Raw genomic sequence first — 17,992 nt, forward strand, 5'->3', positions numbered from 1 at the left:
GAAATTATTTATTCAATCCTTCACAATCACTCGATTTTAATGAAAAGAACAATCACAGAATCTGTCCAGACCACCCTCTATTTTTACAACACAGACTTACTTTGTCTTCATCTTCAAGCTCTTCTGCAGAGGAATCATTCTCTTTGAAATGTGACATCTCCTAAGACATTTTAGAAAAAAATTGCATTAAATAATTTTAACAAATACAACAATAATTTAAGTTACTTGCAAACTACCAACTGACCAACCCTCCCATCACATAACTAGTAGAATGAAATTCCATCCATAATTTATCTTCATGTTAAACAGTGCTGAAAAATTCAACACCGTACCTCGAAGAAATTGCAGAGAATGAGCTTCCATCCTCTATATTCCAACATTTACAGGTTTCCCAAATACAAAATATCTCAGAATGAAAATTTATTTTCATGATTAAGTCGCAAAATTGTTTTGCAGCAGAATCATTAGTGCAAACATTTACATAAACCTTACAAAAATAAATAAAAACACTGGATGTAATAGCGGAGCATATGACTAGCAGAGAAGGGATTGAACGGAGTCAACATGGATTTACAAAAGGTAAATCGTGCTTGACAAATCTATTGGAATTCTTTGAGATGGTAACAGGTAAAATAGATGGGGGAGAGCCAGTGGATGTGGTGTACCTGGACTTCCAAAAGGCCTTCGATAAGGTCCCGCATAAACGACTGGCTTCCAAAATCAAGGCTCATGGGATTGGGGGCAAAGTATTGATGTGGTTTGAGAACTGGCTGGCAGGTAGAAGACAGAGAGTTGGGATAAATGGCTCATTTTCTGAGTGGCAGGCGGTGACCAGTGGGGTGCCACAGGGATCTGTACTGGGACCCCAGCTGTTCACAATTTACATTAATGATCTGGATAAGGAGATTGGATGTAATATCTCCAAATTTGCAGATGACACTAAGCTAGGAGGGGTTGTGTGCACGGAAGAGCGGGTCAGGAAGCTCCAGTGTGATTTGGATAAATTGAGGGACTGGGCAGATACATGGCAAATGTGAGGTTATCCACTTTGGTAATACAAACCGGAGGGCAGATTACTACTTGAATGGCAATATATTAAGAGATGGAGAAATGCAGAGAGACCTAGGGGTACTTGTACATCAGTCTCTGAAGGCGAGCATGCAGGTACAGCAGGCGGTTAAAAAGGCAAATGGTATGTTGGCCTTCATATCAAGAGGGTTTGAGTATAGGAACAAGGATACCTTACTGCAGCTGTACAGGGCCTTGGTGAGACCCCACCTGGAGTATTGAGTGCAGTTTTGGTCACCTGATCTAAGGAAGGATGTTCTTGCCATGGAGGGAGTCCAGAGGCGATTTACCAGGCTGATGCCTGGAATGGCAGGAATGACTTATGAGGAAAGATTGCGCAAATTGGGATTGTACTCGCTGGAGTTTAGAAGATTGAGAGGGGATCTCATAGAGACATATAAAATTCTGGCAGGACTGGACAGAATGGATGCAGATGGGATGTTTCCAATGATGGGAAAATCAAGAACCCGGGGTCATGGTTTGAGGATAATAGGCAAACCATTTAGGACCGAGATGAGGAGGAATTTCTTTACCCAGAGGGTGGTGAATCTGTGGAATTCATTGCCACAGAGGGCAGTAGAGGCAGGATCATTAAATCTATTTAAGAGGGAATTAGATATATTTCTTCAGTATAAGGGTATTGAAGGTTACAGAGAGAAGGCGGGGACAGGGTACTGAACTTTAAGATCAGCCATGATCTTGTTGAATGGCGGAGCAGGCTCGAAGGGCCGAATGACCTACTCCTGCTCCTACCTTCTATGTTTTTTAAAAGTCAAAGTAGGGCAGTGTCTTTGGTTCACTGATTATTCACAAATCTCATGGCACCAGGGAAGAAGCGTTTGTCTTCAGGTTCGTGTACCCTTTCCTGATGGTAGCAGAGTGAAGAGGGTATGGCCTGGGTGGTGGGGATCCTTGAGAATAGAGGCTGCTTTCTAAAACATCGCCTCTTGTAGATGTCCTTGATGGAGTGAAGACCCTTTGGATTTTTTTTCTTGTGTTGACATCTCTGTATCAGCCAGTGATACAACCAGCCCGAATGCTCTCCATGGTGCACCTGTAGAAGTTTTCTAAATTTTCACTGACCAACTGAATCTCCTCAAACACCTCACAAAGTATAGCCGCTGGCATGCCTTCTTCGTGAAGGTTACTGGACAGAACCTTGGAGATGTTGCCACCCAGGAATTTGAAGTTCATGACCCTCTCCACTACTGAACCCCCAATGAGGACTGTTTTAGGTTCTCCTTACTTCCTCCTGAAGTCCACAATCATCTACTTGGTTTTGCTTATGTTGAGTGCAAGGTAATTAGTGTGACACCACTCAACGAGCTGATCTATCTCCCACTTTATGATTCTGCCGACAACCACGATGTCATCAGCAAATTTGCAGATAGCATTATTTCTAACATACATCTTCAAACATTGTGGAATTTCTTCCTTGCTCATTGTGACACAACACACTGGATCCATGCCAGCTCAGAAAAAAAGCATTTCCACCAGCCATGCAACTTTTTTTTTTACATGTTCATGAACTCGCCTTCGATTCTTCTGCCACTTACATAATTTATAGTAGCCAATTAATTCATCAATATGTTGGGATGCACTTGGTGAAAACCCACCTGTGCATATGGAGAACATGCAGTCACCAGGAACTTGGAGGGGTGAGACAACAGTTGTTACACCACATTCTGGTCCACAAAAAATGTTTTGAAGGTAATCCAAACTGTTAATGAAATTCACACTTGTAAACAAGCTATTATTTGTAAAATAAACATATTACCACACCTCTGTTATATAACAATGTTTAAATGATGCCACTTCTTTCAGTCTTCTTTGGCACCTTTTCTTTGCTGCTACACTGCTGTTATCCAGGTCTTGCATGAGTCTAAAGAATGAAAGCTCATTGAACAGGATCTCTGAAATCTCTACCAGCAAATCCTCTCCACATTTCTTGAGTTTTCTACCAGCAAATTTTGCCAGAGAATCCTATGTGGACAAAATCAAAACTTCATTTACAAAACAGATGCACAGGAATGAGATAATGCAGCTCATCAAATATTTCAATGAACCTTGTCAATCTGTATTCTCAAGCAAATATATCTGTCATTGTTCCATATTCCATTATATCATTAATATATTGATAACCAAAATATAAAATCTTAGAGTGTAATGATAGAGCAACACTATGATGTTGTTGCTTTTATAGGGTAACAGTGGACAGTAGGACCATCATATCACGTAGTAGATAGTATATTTTTTCTAACACAAGGTTTGCACCTATAGGCATAAACATTTCTTAATCCAAACAGGTTCTGATCAACTTTACTGAAATTCTGCCTTCCTTATGCAATAATATTGTCTTTATGGACACTGATATTTACTATTCTTTCACAATTTCCCCACCTTTTATAAAAATAGTCTAACCTGGAACATTTTGCTTCTATTTAAATCCATACTTTAGCCACGTCACTTCCTCATCTCACACTCTGGTTTACAAGATTCAGCACCCAAAATACTCTCACCTCATCCAAACATCCAATTAACATACTAGGACATCAAGAAATAAACATTCAATAGAATACAAACCTGAAGTATAGCACCAAGCTGTTTGTGAAAGAACTTGACAAATTCTTTACTTTCATCATTCTGCTGTGTTAGTGCTAACACTGTGCATCCAATAGTAGTTAGCAATTGTGGGGAGCACACATCATCCATGTGTTCCTGAAAAGAATCAACCAGAAGTAGAACATGTATAGGATGGTTGATAATTAGAGTAAATGGTTGGGCTGTGCAGAGTGTTGTGGACAGAGAGACCTAGAGGTATGGGCAGTGTGTCCTTTGCAAGTGTAAATATTGGCTGACAAAATCATTTGGCACATTTCTCTTTTTCAGTTAGGGCATTAATACAGGAGCTGGGACATCATGTGACAATGATACAAAACATTGGTGACACCACACAGAGTATGAGCACAGTTCTAGTCACCCAACTATTGGAAGGATACCATTAACCTGGAAAGGGTGCAGAAAAGATTCATGAGAGGTTCTGGGACTGACAGATTCTAGTTACAAGGAGAGTCTGGAGAGGTTAGGATATTTTTTCCTGGAACATAGAAAGCTACAAGGGAACAACAGTGGTTTATAAAACTATAATGGACATAAATAAGGTGAACAGTCATAGAGTAGGGGAATCTAAAACTAGAACTCAAAGGTTTAAGGTGAGAGGGGAAAGATTTAAAACTGGTATCTGAGGGCATATATTTTCACATGGAGAGTGGAATGAGCTGTCAGAGGAAGTTATGGAGAGTACAACTGCTATTTTTCAAAGCATTAGGCTGGGTACAAGGTAAGATATGAATAGAGGATATGGACCACACACATCAAATAGCACTAGCTTAAGTAGACAACCTGTCATTATGGACAAAATGGGCTGAAGGGTCTGTTTCTGTGCTGTAAAATCCATGATCCAAAGGTTCTGGGGAAACAATGAGATTCAAGGCAAAAGAACACAGCAAAATCACAAAGGTGCCTCTGAATAGTGATGTTAAGAGATAAAGTGTGGACTGTGATGGGTGGCAAACTTGTTGGCATTGTTTATAGTATTAGCAATCTCCAACAAGTCAATTTTCTGATGCAATTAGTTTAATATTGATCTGTGAATTGCAGAATGCAATTAACTGTCAAATTCTGAAAGAGAACGTGAATGCTATTTATAGGGAAGGAGATGCCAAATTGGAGGCCGGCGACTAGTCAAGTGCCTCAGGGATCGGTACTGGGTCCATTGTGGTTTGTCATTTATATTAATGATTGAGATGATAGGGTGGTAAATTGGATTAGTAAGCTTGCAGATGATACTAAGATTGGTGGTGAAGAGGGATATAGGCTAGTAAGAAAAGTGGGCTGAAAGACAGCAGATGGAGTTTAATACTGATAAGTATGAGGTGCTAAATTTTGGTAGGACTAATCAGCAAAGGTTATACACGTTAAATAGTGGACAATTAAGGAGTGCAGTAGAACAAAGGGATTTAGAAATTCTGGTACATAATTCCCAGAAAGTGGAGCCACATGTAGACAGGGTGATGAAGAAAGCTTTTGGTTTGTTGGCCTTCATAAATCAGAGTATGGAGTACAGGAGTTGGTATGTCAGATTGAAGTTGTATAAGGGTTGGAAGATGCAAGGCCAAATTTGGAATATTGGGTGCAGTTTTGGTTGTTAAATTATAGAAAGGATAGCAACAAAACAGAGAGTGTACAGAGAAGATTTACAAGAATGTTGCCTGGGTTTCAGGGTTTGAGTTAGAGGGAAAGGTTAAACAGGCAAAGTCTTTATTCCCTGGAGCATAATAGATTGAGGGGTGATTTGATAGAGTTAATTAAAATTATGAGGGGGACTGATAGAGTAAATGTGGATAGGCTTTTTTCCATTGAGAGTGGGGGAAATTCAAACAAGAGGACATGGATTGAGATTGAAGGGGAAAAGTTTAGGGGAAATATGAGGGGGAATTGGGGAATTTCTTCACTCAGAGGGTGGTGGGTGTGTGGATTGTGCTTCTGGCTAAAGTGGTAGATCTGGGCTCCATTTTAATATTTAAGGAAATATGGTCGAGAGAGGTATGAAAGGTTATGGGCTGGGTGCGGATCAATGGAACTAGGCGGGAGAATGGACTAGAAGGGGCAAATTGGCCTGTTTCTGTGCTGTAATTATTGTATGGTTATATGGTAAGAGAACTGTTTCAAGGAAACTAGTTCCCAGCATATATGCATGACATTCCAAATAAAATTGAATAATTTTTTTTTGTTGCTGAAATTAAAGCAAGTTTCATGATGTGGCCAAATAAAAACCAGCATAGAACAAACATAGTTATATAAACTAGCAAAAGATTGAAAGTTGAACAAAATAGACTAGGTTTTAAAAAATACTTAAAAAGAAAGCATTGTTTAAGTAAACATAGATTTCCTGGCGTCAGAAGCTGTAGAAATCAAAATGGAGAAGGAAGAAATGGCTATGAATTTAAATATTACAAAAAAGTGATAGAACTAGTGGGAACCAAGATTGTAATCGAGGCACTGCATACTTTTAACCTCATTCTGAAGTTCCAGAGTGCTGGTTAAGAAGTTGAAGATGCAGTGGTAACAACCTTCAAAAATTCTCTTGCTCCCCAGTAAAAGACAGAAAAAAATAAATGGTTCTTGTTTTGGGGGGAAAAAAAAAGAAAAATGGGGAGCTACAAATCAATGAACTCAGCACAGTAACACTGATCAGGCAAGGTCAACATGGTTCGATGAAAAATGAATGCCATTCTATTTTTTATTTGAGAACTAGAACAGGAAAACATAGAATCCTTGTAAATGTACTACATTTGGATTTGCAAAAGGCAATAAATAAGGTGCTGAAAAACTCTCCAATAGATCTCTATATTATCACGGCCAGAAGTTTAATTAAATGTTGGAAAACTGGGAGTAGGAATTAAATGGTAATTTTCTAGCTGGCAGCCTGCTTCTGGGTGATGTCCATGATTACTACTGAGGCATTAGCGACATACTTCCTTAAATATCAACACATAAATGAGAGGACTGGTATTCAAGTCTAGATGGAAGTTAAGCTAGGAGTATCAGCACCTAGAAATAGAAATAGACATATTAAGCAAGGCAAGAAAATTAAAGCTGGAATATAATGTGGGAAAATCTAAAATTATTCACTTGGGAATAACTTTACTTTGTTATTTCTGGGAGGGTTTTGGACATCCTTCTCTCAAAGCAGTAAACTAATAGTTTAGCACAGAAAGCAATCAAAATAAACAAATTGTCTGTCTGTGGTCAGCCTTTATTTGCACAATTCTTGGTGTAATTGTAAAATGGTCTCTCCATTTGGATATTGCCTTGATAATGCACAAAGGTTAAATGAATGAACTAATGCAAGTACAGAATTGTGCTTGCATAAAATTAATGCTATGTCAATTATAAATATCACATGTATAATTATATTCTTTAAAAAGGCAACATTAGGGATGGTATTTATAATCTCAATTCATAAAAAGTCAATTAAAAATAGAAGTTGATGTTCTGTTACAAATAAACTACAGGTACACGATCCTTTATCCGGAATCCTTGGGGGATAGTGTGTTCCGAATTTTGGATTTTTCTGGATTTCAGAAAGCCAGATTTAAGCCCACCCGAATTGTGCTGCTGTGTCCACCCCCACCCCCTTCCAGTCACCCTGCCGTCTCCCCCAACCCACTCGCCCGCCCGACTTGCACTGTCTGTCTCCCCCCCTCCTCGGCTGCCCTACTTGTGCTGCCGGTTTCTCGGTCGCCCAACTCGTGCTGCTGGTCTCTTGGCCACCCAACTCACGCTGCTGGTCTCTTGGCCACTCAACTCATGCTGCTGGTCTCTTGGCCGCCGGACTCGCGCTGCTGCCTCTCTCCCCAATTGCCAGATTTTGGAGATTTCCAGATTTTAGATGTCCGGATAAAGGATCGTGTACCTGTATTATGTTTCACTGTTGACAACACCTGCATCGCACCTTCAAAAATGGGATTACTTCTGTCATGATGGCCTTTATTTGCTTGTCCAGTTGTTGAGTGTCTTTGTGAGGGCAATTAACATTAGAAATATCAGTGATATCATCCATCACACAACTACTTCCAGCCACATATCCATCTGAATAATGGAAAAAAAAGGCTTGGGTCTATAATTACAAAAAAACCCTACAATACAAATTAAAAGATTTTCAGAATTCAACTGTACAAATTTTTTTCTGATTCTAAATGTCACCCCGATGCCATATTCATGCAGATATAAAACTCGGCAAACAGTTTGTACATCTCACCACTTTACCCTCACCCACACATGGCTTTTAAATTGTCAGATAGGCTCACTGATAACCAACACTGATTGAACCAGTATTGATGATGAACAGAAGTTTCTTCAAAATTAGGACTGGATGAATGAGACCATGAGCAATTTTGGTATACTCCAGCACCCAAAGTTAGGCTTCCAATATCCATCTGTTCAAATCACTATGCAATGTGAAAATAATGATCTGAATGTTGCTAAATGGAAAACAAATTCTGAGGGAGTAGTGGGAACCTAAAACGTTGACCAGTTTCTTTCTACAGATGCTGCCCGACTGGTTGAATTTTTTTACCATATCTGTTTTTATTCATGTCACCTTTCTCCACCTGACCTCAGCTCACCTGCTTCTGAAATGGTCAGTCCAACAGATTCACAGTAGCAAAGTTTATTCTTCACAAACTTGATTCACAGATCCTTACATGCACGATGCTTTACAAACTAATCAAACTTGTGCTTAATTGACACAGACTCCCAATTCATCCATAGTTCACTTATAAAATTTATATCCAAACATTCATATTGCTTTCTCATTTCAGTCCACAGCCCAAAGGCACCCATTGGACTCTGTACTTTTCCATTTCTAGTCTCCAGCATGTATTCGATCTTAATTGCCCAACTATTGGCAACTGTGTTTCCAGCAATCTTTGCTTCCAAATCCTTTCTAATTTCCTCTTTCCCTTTAAAGCATCTCTTCAACAATCATTCTGCTCACTTTGAACTTTAAGTTTGCAAAACTTAAAATATAAATCTTGACCAGAGCAAAATCCATTTCACTGTTCTGATTTTCCATTGCATGTGATGAAACAAAAGTTGAGAAAATAAATTGTATTTATCTACTTGTTCTCCAGACAAATTTTTTGTGCAAATTTCTGTTACCCAAACAGCCACACTTCAGATTCAGGGGTCATCAGTAATTTCTAGGACAACTAGTCTAATCCAGCTTTACAATCAAAATTCAAGCACATGGCAATTAAAAATGCTGTGCAGATAATTACCTACAGAGAGCTGGAAAAGATGTAAATTATGGTTCAAAGCCACACCAACATCAAGCAATGCTATTTTTGATTTGCAGTCAATGGCTGGTTGAGGTCATTTGCGAAGTACATTGAGAAAGCATTTTTGTAAGACAATCATTAAACTTCCAGAATTCAAGGAGATACCACAAAAGGTTTCTAGACAGTGATATGCCAAACTCTAATATTTCTTTGGAAAATAGTCAGTCCTATTCATATTTGTACTTTTACTTTCTTTCTCTTATTTTTTTTCATCAATCTTCCATTCACATCACTTTGTGACAGATCATGTGATTAACTACTCTCTCTCAACCAGTTCCACAATCATGTGTGACCCTCACTCATGGTGCCACACATCTGAACATGTATCATTCTAGAAAAACAAGAACCGCAGATAGTGAAATCAAAGGGGAACTGGAAGGACTCGAGTGGTCAGGTAGTATCTATGGAAAGAAATGGACATTTAATGTTTTGGGTCAGAACAAGACTCAACCTATTGAGGGGCATAAACATGGTAAATAGTAAAGGTTCTTCCCCCAGAGAAGGGGGTAGAATTAAGGTGAGAGGGGAAAGATTTAAAGGGACCCAAGGGGCACCATTTTCCAGGTGGTGGGAGTGGGTACGTGGAACAAGCTGTCAGAAAAACTAGTAGATGTAATTGTGCAACATTTAAAAGACAGGTACACAAAAATGAAAAGCTTGAAGGGATATGGGCCATTTGCAAGGAAATTGGACGAGCTTAGGTAGGCAGCTTGGTTGGCATGGAAAAGTTAGGCCAAAGGGCCTGTTTCTGTATTGTAAAACTGATCAGTTTTTCCCCTATTGGATACTGATTATATGTTTCTTTTTAGATTACCGTGAACACATTTGATGGCATTGGCGCAGACATCTGTAATTTGGTCATTTTCAACTTCAAAATTCAAGCATTCATACTCTTTCATCCTGGACAGGGCTTTGTCGAAGTGGATAACAGTATTACCTGCATGAATAAAAAGCCAGTGAATTTTTTCTTCTGCTGCTTATATTAAAATTAATTATATTAATTTATAATAATAGAAACACACATCTGGATAGAGGTGAATTTATAGAGGCAGAAAAGAAGATTACCTAGATCATCACTGGCAAATGGTTCAAAATGAGAGGAAGAAGATAATGAACTGGCATTATCCAAAGATTCTATGTACTCTGCATTTTCATCCTGCTGAATCTTGATCAAAGTTTGTTGCTCAGCAGTCTTATCACATGTCTCCTACAAAATTTGAAAAAGAAATGAAAGAGATCTCAACTCTAAGTATTAGGTAATAACTGAAACTATGTATATACAAACTGAGATCAGAATAATTTATCTCAATGTTCTGGCTGGTATTTCTGCCCTCAAAGCGGTTCAAACAGTTCAGTTATCTCATTGTTTGAGACACTGCTATGCAATCACAAAGGCGGCTCGCCACCCGCAATACTTTGTGAGGTGTCTGAAGAGATTCGGTATGTCGAAAACTTCTACAGGTGTACTGTAGAGAGTATTCTGGCTGGTTGAATCACTGCCTGGTATGGAGGTGCCAACTCTCAGGCCAAGAATAAATTCCTGAGGGTTGTTAACTCAGCCTGCGACATCTTCACTCCATCAAGTCGGGTCTTAAAAAAGCAGCCTCTACTTTTTAAGACCCCCACCGCCCAGGTCATGCAATATCTAATCAAATTGACTATCTCATCCTGAATGCCAAGCAACTGAAACCACCTTGACCAACCTTGAACTTTAAGGGCTTTGACAAGGTCCCATCCGCATGTAGACCACATTTCCTGCCTTTCCTGATAATGAAACTAAGATTGTTAAACACGATCTACCACACGCAAAGCCACGTTGATTATCCTGAATCAGTCATTGCCTATCAAAATACGTGCATCTCCAGTTCTTAGATAAAGTATAGGAGCCTAAAGACGAGCAAGCACTGGCACAAGGACAGCTTCCTCCATGCTGCCATCAGATTCTTGAATAATCAATGAACCAAGATACTGCCTTACTTTTTGTGCACTATTATTTTTATATTTTTTTTATTTATAGTAATGTTGTAAGATGGTTATAATATGAAGGTTTACACTATAACGCTGCTGCTAAACATCGAATTTCATCACTGGTTCACGACAATAAATCCTGATTCACTGCTGTAATCCAAGGAACAAATAGAATTCAAGAGCATAATATCAAGAACTAGATCTGGATGTTGAAATCTGAAAAACAGAAAATACTGGAAACACTCAACCAGTCAGAGGTTAATGTTTAGGGAGACTCGAGCAACTGCAGATGCTGGAATCTAGATCAAAAAAAGAAATTGCTAGAGGATCTCAATGGGTCAAGCAGCATCTGTGGAAGCAGAGGAATAGACAATGTTTCACATTAGGACCCTGCATGAAGTCCAGAGACATCAGGAGTTTCCAGTCACCAGCTTTGAAGCCCCTTTATCTGATTCCAAAAGCTCTTCATATATAGCTGGAAAGTAATTTAGTAAAATACTGAAATTAGGAGCATTCAATTAATGTTTTTCCCCCATCATCCCTGTCCTAAAGCATCTTTCTCCTCCCATTTAAACAGATACTCAAGTACTCAGAAACCCTTTCTTTCTTTTATTGGTTTTTTTAAACAATATTTTATTTATAAATTTTAAACCACAATATTAATTACATCTTATTAAATTCAAAATTTTTTCAGGTTATACATGTGGTATATATAAAAAAAGAAAAAAACTCCACTCCGCTCCCACCCCTCCCCCCAAAGCCACTAAAAAAGAAAAATAAGAAAAAAAGATTGAAGAAAGAAGGACTGCAGAATGCCAAGAGAATAAAGCATTTATAACATTAATTCTAACATTGGAGGTTAACAAGAGAGTTTATCAAACGTACAAACCTAAATATTGTAAATATGGGAGCAAATTTTCCAAAACAAGTGATGTTTATTTTGTAAACTATACTTAAAATTCTCTAATGGTATACAACCATGAATTTCTGCATGCCATCTTCCATACCTAAATCTGTACCTGACTTTCATGATATTGCTATGCATTTCCAAGAAACTAAAGCAATTTGCACAAATTCAAACTTCAATTTAGGTCTTATAACCTTAATATTACTCAATAAAAATAACATCAGATCTTGTGGGAATTTAACCCCTGTAATCCATTTTTTTAAAAATTACTGACCTCCAACCAAAAATATCTGACTTTATGACATTAACATAAATCTGACACTGCAGGATTTAATCTATTTAATTTTCTTGGAGTCAAATATAATTGATGCAAAAAATTATATTGAACTAACCTGCAGCTTACATTTATGATTTTTGTCATAATATTCTTACATAGTTGCATTCAGTTTTTCTCATTTATTTGTCTATTTAAATCTACTTCTTATCTTAATCTCAATTTATGCACCTCTATTTTGGCGGCTTTCCTTTGAAGTACATTATACATTACAGAAATAAATTTATTGATCACCTTGTATCAACTTTAATTTTCTTCAAATAAGCTAATACCCTCTTTTAATTGGATTATTAAGCCCATTTATATTACAGCTTGCAAAGTTTAATACCTTACTATTAACCATTAACCTACTTTTCAAAAAAATACGGTCAGAAAAAAAACTGTACTATCTCCCTCTATTGTGCAGGAAGTAGCTCTCGTAATAGCGAGGGAAGGAAAAAGAAAGAAAAAAAAACCTCCTCCACCACTCTCCCCACCCTTCCCCGCCACCCCCAGAGAGAATAGTCATGATATAAATTTCAAAAATAAGCAGTTCATCTTTAGGTATAGGTAGCCACTTCAAGCTCTCTATTGACTTGTTCTTCATCAAGGTCATCCATTTCTTGTTGTGTCAATCCTCTCTCCAGCTTGCATCTTTTCAATTTGTTGAATAACTGCTGTTTGCATATCGACTTGTTAAACCCTTTTATTACTTGGAAGAGAATTAACAAATTCCAAAGCTTCCATATCATTTACAAACAAAAAAAAAATCCTGGTCATCTTCCAAAAACACTAAGTGTAGCAGGATTTCAAAAAGAAAACTTGCATCCTTTCTTGCACAATATTGATTTAGCTGGGTTAAATTCCTTTCTTCTTTTCACAATCACCATAAGCAAATCTGCATAAAAAAACACTTTATCGGCCACTATCAATGGACTTTGAAATTGACGAGCCTTCTAAACAGCCCCTCATAAAATTGTCTCTTTATCCTGATAATGCAGATGTCCGATCAGAACAGAGCCTGTCCAGGTAATGGCTTCTTTCTATTAGCCCTATGTGCTCTGTCTAGTTCAATTCTGTTTGGAAAATTTTCAGGTCCTAAAACTTCTGGAATCCATTTTTGAAAAAATTGTATAGGATGAGACAATTTTAAGGGTGGCTGTTCAGAAGGCTCATCAATTTAAAAGTCCATTGAAAGTGGCCAATAAGAAAGTATTTTTTTTAATATAAACACAGATCAACCCAACAATCTTCACATTATTTCTTCGACAGTGTACTGTTCGAGGTAGGTAATAATGATGATCTCTGGCATTTTTATTCTTACTTTTGATATTATATTCAAAAGATTTCATGAATGCTTAATATTGAAGTGAATCTCTGTCAAAAAATGGAATCTCCTTCTTGGATAAGGAATAGAGACCTTGTTGCTGCATTAATAAAGCAGTAGTTTCATTTTTTTTTGCCATGACAATATATTGTCTTGCTCACCGTGGCTAAAAGCTGGTACTATAGCTGAAAACGTCACATGTCCTTGTTCACCCTGATTTTTATTACCTGACAGAAGTGAATAGAATTCAGGCTGGATAGATTGAAATCCACTCATCTCTCTGTCTACTGGGGTCATCATTGGAGTTTGAGATTTGGCACCATCTTGCCTTAACCTGGCTTGTTCGGGTACATATATGTTTCATAACTGTAACACCGGCTCTTCTTTGTATTAAATATTTTTTTTTTCTGTTATTCTTCATCTAAGTGAGACTCCAAGATGGTTTAGATAATTTACTTCAAGCACCAGATACCTCTGAGCCTTCACGTAACTTCGACTTGGACTTATTAACAACTATTTTTTTTCCTCCGTTCCAATTGCTCCTTTTGCTTCCTGAGCTGCTCCTCTTTCTTCCTTAACTGTTCTTCCTCTAGTTCTTCTGAGGCATATTTATCCTGAAGCCATTTTGTTCTGCTTCAAGAGTGGCCATTTCAGCCCGAACTTTTACATGCGTGGACGCAGTACTTGAAATACTGGAGTTTGCTCTCGAACTCCTCTTGCTTCTCCTGCTACCAGTATTTGACGCATTATCACCTGGTGGTATATCATCCTCTATTTCAGATGTCACCTTCTATCCGACTCCTTTTCAAATTCGTCATATATCCTCTTCCCTTTCATCCTCATCACCAACATTTTGAAACACATCTTTAGCCATTTCCATAACACTGATTACAGAATCAGCTGATGCCACCTGCAGTGCTTTTATGGAGTTTTTACTCTCATCAACCAAAGCTGCCTCTTCTTCAATCGCCAGTTTCAGTTGAGCGTTGAGAGCACTTTTGTCACCTGTTGTATCTAGCCCTCATTGGCGCAGTTCTTTCATAAGATCTTCCCTCTTCCAGGGTTCGATACGTTGAGACTTAGGGCATACTCCTAAAGCAGCAGCGGTTAGTTCACCCGTATCCATCTTGATGCCGTGTTCCCAGCACAGAAACACAAGCAAACTGTACTGTTATCAGCAAGCAAAACTCCACCACAGCATCTGTAATTTATATCAGTAATTTGCAAGAAATGGATTTACCAACATGTTAACTCTTTATCTGGTCACTATTCAGGCCGAAGGATATGGATTACAAACTGCAAAGCAACTCCACATTTCTAAGATGGTTGCTGTATTGCTTTCAATACAATTAAGTTTCCCTATGTTCCAGTAAAAAAATTTCTGTTGACTAATTGTAGCAACTTCAACCAATAGAATAGTCGCTTGAAGGCAAAGTGAATCGTTTGTTTACATAGGTACATGACAACAAAATAAAATATTAACAAATCTTATACTCTTATACAGTCCAAATGAATTTTCTTAAATAGTCTTTATTAACACAAAGGGCTAACATCTGTAGTATCGTTCACTATCAAAAGCAAAAAAAAAAACAACTGTAGAAGAAAGTAACGTTCCACATAAATACCGATTAATAACATGTAAAGGTCTAACATCCATATAACGGTCAACACAAATTACCTATGCCTAACTCAACCTCCTTGGATTGTCCAACTGGCAACATGGGTTAGCAAACCTCCTCTTCAATGTGAGTAAACTCCCACGCATGCACAATGAAGAATGAGCTGGCTCTGGCTCCAACCACTCACAGCCACCGGGGCCAAGCCAACCATACATGCGTTCCCACGCTCCTTTCTACTCTGTAAACGGTGCCAGCCTTCACGCATGCAGCTAACAGGAAGAGGCCTATGGACCCCAGGACACCGCTGGCGCCCATGGCCAAACATTAAGTAAGAAGCGAGCCATTGGCTCTTATTTCCATAACAGCAAAGGAAAACCTAGTTCCACAGAAAATGAAATGGTAGAAAAGCCTTTAGTGCTCTCAGACACCAATTATACATGCAGTGAGTGTCCCCATTATTCTTTTTAATTCTGAATTTTAATTTCTGATATTTGAAGCTCCAGATTAGGAGGTGGCAAAAATTATTGTTTTTTTTTGCTTAAATAAGGAATTGCAAGTGATTTTCCTTGATAAAGTAATCTTAATGTGCTAAACTTTTCATCTTTGAATTTTGTTAGCGGCACAGCCTCTCCAACAGGGAAAAATGTTGAAACTTTAATGAAAATAATGCAAGTATCCAAGATAAATTAAAAAAAAACACATTGGTATACCATTTAGATCTCTTTACTCCAATACTGAATTTCTAAACTCTAGAATGGAATTCAAAATGCACCTTTTCAAAACCAAAATCAAGGCACATTGTTTAGCTCTGTCAACTTTGTAAAACTGATTCAGTTCATCAAAAATAAAACACTAACCTCATCATCACTTGTTGCCAGGCTTTCACTAGGAGTTAATTCTGAATTGCAGGTCATCCATACATGTGAACTTTGTGATAAAGTATGCCCTTCCCTTTTACAGCTCTTCTCTGAAAGATGTTGTGTAACTATATCCTGTAATTGAAAAAAAAAGTTTTTAAGAAAGAATGGAGCATTATAATCTTAATATTGCTTTCAATTAAAAAAATGCTATACCTGTAAAACATAAAGAGCCCGCTGGCGAAGATAATCAGTATTAAGTAATTGAAGCTCATGGAAAAGTTCAATGAGAAAATGGGGTCTTGATTCATTCTGGGAAATTAGAGTTGCCACTTCAGAATATATATTATCACGTAGAGCTTCAAAAAGTGAAAAGTCACTACCAGCTTCTGCAACAAATCAGAATTTCACAATATCAGTAAAAATAAAATTAAAAAATTACCCATGAGCTAATTTCCTCCATCAAATTTCAAAATGTTAAACCATTAGCCACTTATTCTTTTCATGTTCATGACTTTTCATGAGCACAGTCATCAGGTAGCCAGATTTTGCATGACGTGCTATGTATTTAAAAATCTTTCTTTAGGTATCCAGTAAATTTCAGTCTTTTGTTCTTTTAGCAAATCTCTCAAGCCACTTTTACTTCGCCTTCTTCACAAGGTAGCACAACCAATGAATTAAAAAAGACCAAAGCCATTTGTGCCCCCTCAAAAAAATTCAACATACCCTGTTGTTTAAACATCCAGTCATTTGGAATACTTGGTAAATATTTAGTGGTGAAAGTGCCCATCTTTAAACAATTTAGTTTCTTGAAAATATCCACTAAATAACTAATGAAGACTTTTATACACATCTTTCCATATGCTAAACCTTCAATATCCCAAAAAACAAGGATAACAGATGCAGGGAATAGCATCACAGCCAAATTCCCTCCTGATTTGAGAAATGTCCTGCTGCACCTTTGTGACCTGGTCAAAAATCAACAGCTGGCGGCATGAAGGCAAAGTCACAGTGCCATCACCAATCTCCAAAGGTTCAAGGTGGTGGTTCATTATCACCTTTCTCAAGATAACTAAGGAACGCCAGTAAACGTTGGCTACGTTAGTGACATTCCTAACTCAAGTACAAATTAAGGGTTGTTTTAACATAGCAAGTATTATCAAGAATTAATGCTATACAATGCTAATTTAATAATAAATATCACCAGCAAAACTAGAAATCTATTTCATCAAGCCTCAAGTTTTAAAAATAATTTGATTAGCTAGTCAAAGAGAACATAGTACTTTCATGTGAGCTGGAATTTCTCCATTGAACAAACTTATTAAAAGCAGCTTAACTAAAAACAAAACAGAACAGACCACAGCCCAAAGCAGCTATATTCTTGTTACTTGCTTAAAAATCAAATTACCTGGTACTTCACTGCATGCATTTCTGTTAGATTCGAGCAGAGCTCCCCTAGCATGTGCTGTGGGAAAGGGGGACAGAGAGGTAGTAATTTGCACTAAACACCATATACCTGTACTTAATGGGAAAAAAAATATTGCAAAGCAAAAGAGGTATGGAGAATGTAAAAAGAAACCTAAACAAAAACAAAAACATTACATGCACACACAAAATAGAGGTCGACTTTGTTCATTTTGAAAATTATGCAGCAACAGGAAAGCACTTTTAAATTCTAGTTTTTAAACAATCACTAAGAAACTTTTTAAGTGTATCATTGGTAATATAGATTTCTTAACTGTATACAAATCAAAACAGTTTTTTTTTAAGATAAACTCTCATGTTAGCATGAAGGAGGTGAGATGAACTACAGTTCATTGTTGAAATGCAGAATTAAATAATTCTCTTCAGATTTGCTAACAATCTAGCCATACATGCATAAAGTCATCAAAATGACATGAAGGGATACCCAAGGACTGAGAGAATCTGGTGTTCAATATCAAATTATTGAATGAGAGAAAAAGCAACCAACAGATATTAATATTTAATCTATTATGCCTTTTGCAAATTTGATGTCTTGGTTCACAAA

At 37.6% G+C, this 17,992-nt stretch overlaps 1 protein-coding gene across 10 annotated transcripts in view; it reads right to left on the reverse strand.

Moving 5' to 3' along the window:
* pcm1 (pericentriolar material 1) overlaps positions 1–17,992 on the reverse strand; it is a 120,283-nt gene that overhangs the window by 12,020 nt on the left and 90,271 nt on the right. For 7 of the 10 annotated variants that reach the window (XR_011353538.1, XM_069924540.1, XM_069924541.1 and 4 more), the window contains 9 exons: positions 17,372–17,428; positions 16,180–16,352; positions 15,964–16,098; positions 10,038–10,179; positions 9,787–9,909; positions 7,586–7,722; positions 3,652–3,786; positions 2,851–3,051; positions 101–160 (listed from right to left, as the gene is read on the reverse strand). Coding sequence is in view for 9 of the 10 variants with exons in the window: in XM_069924540.1 (XP_069780641.1) it covers positions 101–160; positions 2,851–3,051; positions 3,652–3,786; positions 7,586–7,722; positions 9,787–9,909; positions 10,038–10,179; positions 15,964–16,098; positions 16,180–16,352; positions 17,372–17,428 (1,163 nt within the window). In the remaining variant the exon portion in view is untranslated. Of the gene's footprint in view, positions 1–100; positions 161–2,850; positions 3,052–3,651; positions 3,787–7,585; positions 7,723–9,786; positions 9,910–10,037; positions 10,180–15,963; positions 16,099–16,179; positions 16,353–17,371; positions 17,429–17,992 lie in introns of those variants that run through there. The other 3 variants (XM_069924543.1, XM_069924538.1, XM_069924542.1) reach the window with 2 other exon arrangements.

Source organism: Narcine bancroftii, chromosome 3, assembly GCF_036971445.1.
Source record: "Narcine bancroftii isolate sNarBan1 chromosome 3, sNarBan1.hap1, whole genome shotgun sequence".
NCBI classification, from domain to species: Eukaryota; Metazoa; Chordata; class Chondrichthyes; order Torpediniformes; family Narcinidae; genus Narcine; species Narcine bancroftii.